Raw genomic sequence first — 6,000 nt, 5'->3', positions numbered from 1 at the left:
GTTCCATTTCCCAGAACCTATCAGCGAAAGTCTGCAATTAGCCAATGAAGGCCATTACAGAAACTTCATCTGTGGCATGAACTAATTCTGTAAGATGGCCTAAATTTGTATCACGCTTTTGCTTCCTAGGAAGCAAAAGTTTCGTCTCAGGCTTAATCTCTTCTGTTTCTCCACCTTTAGTTTAGCACTAAGCCCCCTAGCTGGATTGTATGTAATAATAATATCTCTGTGGGCAGCACTTCAGAATACATGAAAGTAGAAAATCCTGACCCACCATGAAATGCATTTAATTCCAGAATGCTCCACTACATTGTCTTATTGAACAGAAAGATAAACATTTTTTTCTGTGGTACGCAAACCTCTCACTGTTGTGGCCTCTGCCGTTGCAGAGCACAGGCTCCAGACGCGCAGGCTCAGCAGCCATGGCTCACGGGCCCAGCCGCTCCGCGGCATGTGGGATCTTCCCGGACCGGGGCACGAACCTGTGTCCCCTGCATCGGCAGGCGGACTCTCAACCACTGCGCCACCAGGGAAGCCCCTAGAAATATAAACTTTTCGATGAGAATATAAGGTCATGTTAGAAGAAGTAGGATTCTTAAGGGTGATCATTACCTGGGCTCAGATCTTGTGTTTTTGTTTGCGTTTATATAAAATCCTGGGTTGGGGCTATGGCTTAACTGTTCTCAAGAATGCAGGGGTCTGGACTCAGCACTAAGGAAAATAATTACACTTAATTACTATAGAGTCTCATACAGCAAATACGTAATATTTTTGGCATAACCCTTTTAGATCTGCCATTAATTTAAAGTTTAATATTCAATAATTTATCATTCCCTTCCATCAATTCCATCTTGACCTCTTTCTCCAATCCTAAGAATATCTTCTGTACCCATGAAACCACAGTGGTCCCTCTAAAAGGCTCAAAGTTCAAGCCTTTAAACACTGCTCTACTCTAACTGCAACCTGTGACTGTCCCCTTCGCCATGAAGCCATGGAGGTGTGGCCATGTGGGAAGTGGTCCTGGGAGCCCAAGAAAATCTCAGTCTACATTTCAGAATGAATGTGGCCCCAAATCCTGTGAAACTAAAGTCCTCTTTTGCTCAATCAAGTAGCTTTTTCACTGATCTTGAAGTTCATTCTGAGCAAATATGATAGCCTTGTTTGATCCAAAAAATCCCAAGACCTTGTGAGAATAAGCGATGTGATCAGGTCACAATTTTTTATTGTTGGCAGTTGCAGAATGAGTCATAGACCTAAAGTGTCTCTTCCCCCGGTCCCATCACTGAGTCTCCTGCTTGGCCTGAGGTCAAGGAGCAGAACACACACATCCTTTACAATATATTAAGCAACTTTGTCTTGGGGCAGAAATTCTGCCAATTCAGGGGTGTTTACCAAGGGTGAACTGTAAATAATCTTCCTCCTATCTTCCAGAACTCCTGTGCAGAATTTCAGAATGCAGGCCAGGCTGGCAACCCAAAGCAGCAGGAAGGAGTGAGCGCCTGGCCCCTCCACAAAAAGCAAGACTCCATGCGTGCGACCTTGGTGTGGTTTTCTGTGCTTTTTCGTCATGAACATCGAGGTGCACTTAAATGTTACAACCCAAGTGAAGTGCAACGATATATTTTAACACTAAAGGAGAAAATCAAGTAAACATTTCACTGAACAGTCAGCAGCCCTTGGGTGTCACTGGCATCCTGTGTAGATACCTGTCAACACACCTGGCCTCATAGCACCAAGCGTCTGGGCAAAGCTAAGGCTCAAGTAAAACAGAGCAGAATAATTCTCCTCTTGCCTCCATATCTCTTTGCCAAGTAACAAAGGGCTTGAAGAAGGGAAATGATCTAGCCCCTAGCAATTGACCAAGTATTAAAATCAAGACAAAAATGAAATAATGACAACACAAATAAAACCCTGAGGGTAGGCTAGGGAATTTCAGAGCTTGTCACTGCAGTTTAATATCAGAATCGAAGGAAAATTAAGAAAGTGAGGGTACTCACTTTCTCACTCCTTTCCAGAGAAGGCCCTCAAAAAACTGACAATAAAATCCCAGAACCATCTCTGGAGAGGGATTCAAATGCAAGAGAAGGAACAGTTAAACCAGAGGCCTTTGCGTTGTGACGTCCTCGGCTGGGGCTTAAATTACTTTAAGCAATGTAAAGGCTGGAAGACCAAGTGTCGAGGGTGTGCATGTGCTCTTAGCAGCTCAGCTAGGACACCCCCACGGCAGGCAACATGCAAAATCCAGCCATGAGCATCGGAGAACAGGTGTGGGAAGCTGCTGGGAGGTGGTCCAACCATCTGTATAAAGGCACACAGCCGTCCGGGATTCCGTGTTATCTTTCAGCCTTAAGGATCCAGAAGACGACACTTCCTTAGGGATTCTCAGAGAGTTCTGAGGAGCACTGAAGTACACACACTCCCGTGGCCAGTGTTCTTTCTAGCACCTTCCTTTTCATCGCTCTTCTAGAGGGTTTTCCTTAAAAACCGAGAGCTCTTCATGACCCATTTCATCTTCTGTTCCAGTGCACGGCTTGGTAGTGGCTTCTCGGGTCTGGACCACACCCACACACGAACACCGTCCCCAGCGTGATGGGCTGGGGTGGGGGGCAGGACGTCTACAGCATCTATAGTAGAGTCAGAGGTCGCTCATGGTCCTGAGATGCGTGGTCCTGTGGAGGGGAGGAGGACCGTGGCAGCATCTGGCCTGGGTGAGAAAAGTTCAGGAAGCTCCTTTGTGAGTGATCTTGAGGTAAGAAGCACTGAAGATACTTAACCTATAAATAAATAAAAGAATAAATAAATAAATAAAACACAAGAGGGCTCTTTATAGATAAGCACCTCTTCTCAATAATAATAAAAAAATCCCCTCTTGAGTTTCAAAGCCCTCCTTCAGTGGTGATTAGTAGGCTCAAAACAACCTGCAGAAAGTAGAACAATCAAGACACAAACTGGAAGTGTTCCAACACTGTGTATTTCTCACGGGATGACACACCATCATCTTAAATGTCCCCGAGGTAGTCTTGTTTTCAAGGAGTTACAGAACAGCTCCAAACCCACTTGTTTCTGATACCGAGGACAGTACGCACGGTTTGTCTAAAGAATGAAGATGACCAATTACCAGCACAAGCACTGCAAGACGGCTTGTGGCTGAAATAGCTTGGTGATAAATACGTCTTACTCTTGGGGAAGAAGTGGTGACGTTTAAGACGCTTAGAGAAAACTGGTGCTTGGCCTTTCTCCCCTCAGAGCCCCAGGCTGGTGATAGAGCCACCGCACAGGGCAGTCCGCACCTGCCACGAGCCCTCCTTTGGATCAGGAATGCCCTTCTGCTTCAGCCTTCTCTCTGCCTCCACCACAACATCCCAGAAGACAACAGGGAACTGGGCCAATTAGGGGACACTCAATACCCCAGTGGAACCTGGAAACCCCACTTCCATATTACATTCAACATCATATGCCGTTGGGGAGATGCTGACCTTGATCACATGAAACAAGCTTTCTTCCCTCGGACTTAAGTTTTTACAAAGTCTCATTTGGGAAAAATGCAATTAAAAGCCCTGTAATTTTATCCAAATGGCCCTGTGAGGAGGGGAAAAAAAAATATCCCCTCCTCTGACTCCCTTCACCATCACTGCCCAGGGGCCAACTAAACAAGAAACCCTTCAGAACTCTAGCCTGGATCAACAACTTCAATATTAAGTTAAATAACAAGTTAAATCAGCATTTAGCCAAAGCTCTATCCTCCTGTAGGAGGTCATTCAATTCAATGACAGCTGTGGCAAAGTCCACCAGGTCCACGAAGTCAGACGTGATGATGTTGACACCCAGGGCTCCAGGCTTCTGAGTCTTCACCCAGTCCAGGATGGCAGGAAGATTCCTACACAGGAGAGTGTTGGGGCAAGAGAGAACAGAGAGCAGCGTTTAGAAACGGGAAAGAAAACATTTCTGTTAATGTAACAAAAGCGTATCAACAGAGGCATAAGCTCATGGTGTCATAAAGGGACACCAAATTTGTCCCTTTAAGCTTAAATCTTTTTCAGGGACAGAGTGATGTCTAGTCCATTAGAGAACTGTACTTTTAGGGTTTCTGTGCTGGAAGAAGAAATTCTTCGCCTCAATCACCAAAGACATACCATGTCAACAGGACCTTGAAAAACTAAGATCAAGAGGCTAATTATTGGTGAGTTCTTTAATTTTTTTGTACCACGAAATTTTATCATGAAACTTTTCAAACATATGGCAACACTGAAAGAAATTTACAGTGAGCATGTCCACCATCTAGATTCTACCACTAACATTTTACTATACTTGCTTACCATATATCTGGGCATCAATCCAGCTTATATTTTTGACAAATTCCAACGGCAAACATCTATGACACATTCCCCTCAGTATCTCAGCATGCAGATCTAGGGTTCAGTATTTGTTTTCAACCTGTTTCCCCTTTGACGTAATGTTTATACCCAGTAAAATGCACACAGCTTAAGTGAACACTGGTTGAGTTTTGACAAATGTATATATGTAACCCATACCCATCTCAAGGTATAGAACATTACCAGCACCCCAGAAGGTTCTGCATTCACCTTTCCCATCGATCCCTGCTCCCATTCTTCCAGAGGCAATAATTATACTGTTGTTGTTATTGTTGTTTTTAAAAAAAACACAGATTAAATTTGCCTGGTCTAGAATTACACATAAGCCATGCAATGTGCATTCTTGTGTGTGAGGCTCTTTCACTCAGCATTATGGTTTTGAAAGTCATCCATGTTGTTGCATGCATCAGCAATTTGTTCTCTTTTTTAGTCATTGGATAGTATTCCATTGTATGAATATACTGTAATTTATCCATTTTCCTATTGATGGATAAATGGACTGTTTCCAGTTTTTGGATATTATGAATAGAGCTGTTATGGTCATCCTTATACAAGTCTTTTTTGTGGACATTTATTTTCATTTCTTTTGGGTAAGTACCAAAGAGTGAAGTTGTTTTATTATATGTTAGGTTTACATTTGGTTTTATAAGAAATTTCCAGATCTTTACCCAAAGAGGTCGTTCCATTGTACATTCCATGAACGAAGTATGTGAGTTCTGTTTGCTTCACATCCTCTCTTAAATTTGGTGCTATAAATCTTTTTAATTTTAGCTGTTCTGGCGGATGTGTAAAGTTATCTCACAGTGTTTTAGTTTGCATTTTTCTGATCACTAATGATGTTGGGCAGTTTGTCATGTACTTATTGGCCATTTGTGTATCTTCTTTGGGAAGCATCTGCTCAGTTCCTTTACCCATTCTCTCTTTTGCTCTTTTTCCTTTAATTGTTGAGTTGTAGATGTTACTTATATATTCTGGATACTAGCCTTTTGTCAGATAAGCTTTTTGAATATTTTATCCCCACCTGTAGCTTGCCTATTAATTTTCTCAATGGCATATTTTGGTGAGCTGAATTCCTTAATTTTGATGGAGTCTAATTTATCTTTTTTTTTCTTTTATGGTTTCTGTGACCTGTCTAAGAAACTTTTGCCTACTCCCAAGTCACAAGATACTTTCCTGTTTTATAATTTTAGCTTTTATGTTTAGATCTAAGATCCATCACAAGTTAATTTTTATATATGGTGTGAAGCAGGGGCCAAGGTTCACTTTTGCCATATGGATATACAGTTATTCCAGCAGCACATGTGGCTTCTTATTGGACCAATGCTTGCTCAGTTGTCTTACAAATGCAGTCTGTCAGTCTCATGTTATAATTTCTATGTGAAAGCCAGAATGTGATCCAAAGAAGCTCACAATTCAGAGATGTAAACAAACGATGACAGTTTAATGTGATAGTTCCTATATTAGTAGTATGTGTAAAATACCGTGGGTGGTATAGAGGAGGGAGTAATGAAGTACTCAGTTTTGCATCATGGTAACAATAGCTCACTAAATACTTGCGACATTGAGGATGCTATAAGGAAGACACAAACCAGGGCTTACGTTTTGGTTAAGAGACTGGAGGTTGTTT

At 42.3% G+C, this 6,000-nt stretch overlaps 1 protein-coding gene across 1 annotated transcript in view; it reads right to left on the bottom strand.

Annotated features, from left to right (window-relative positions):
* Positions 1–3,572: 3,572 nt before the first annotated feature.
* PLCXD2 (phosphatidylinositol specific phospholipase C X domain containing 2) overlaps positions 3,573–6,000 on the bottom strand; it is a 43,401-nt gene continuing 40,973 nt past the window's right edge. The window contains exon 4 of the mRNA XM_060009879.1: positions 3,573–3,877. Within this exon, the coding sequence (XP_059865862.1) occupies positions 3,718–3,877 (160 nt within the window). The 3' untranslated portion in view covers positions 3,573–3,717. The remainder of the gene's footprint in view (positions 3,878–6,000) is intronic.

The sequence above is a fragment of the Delphinus delphis genome, chromosome 4 (genome assembly GCF_949987515.2).
Source record: "Delphinus delphis chromosome 4, mDelDel1.2, whole genome shotgun sequence".
In the NCBI taxonomy this organism is placed as follows: Eukaryota; Metazoa; Chordata; class Mammalia; order Artiodactyla; family Delphinidae; genus Delphinus; species Delphinus delphis.
This window is presented reverse-complemented; position numbering and strand designations above follow the sequence as displayed.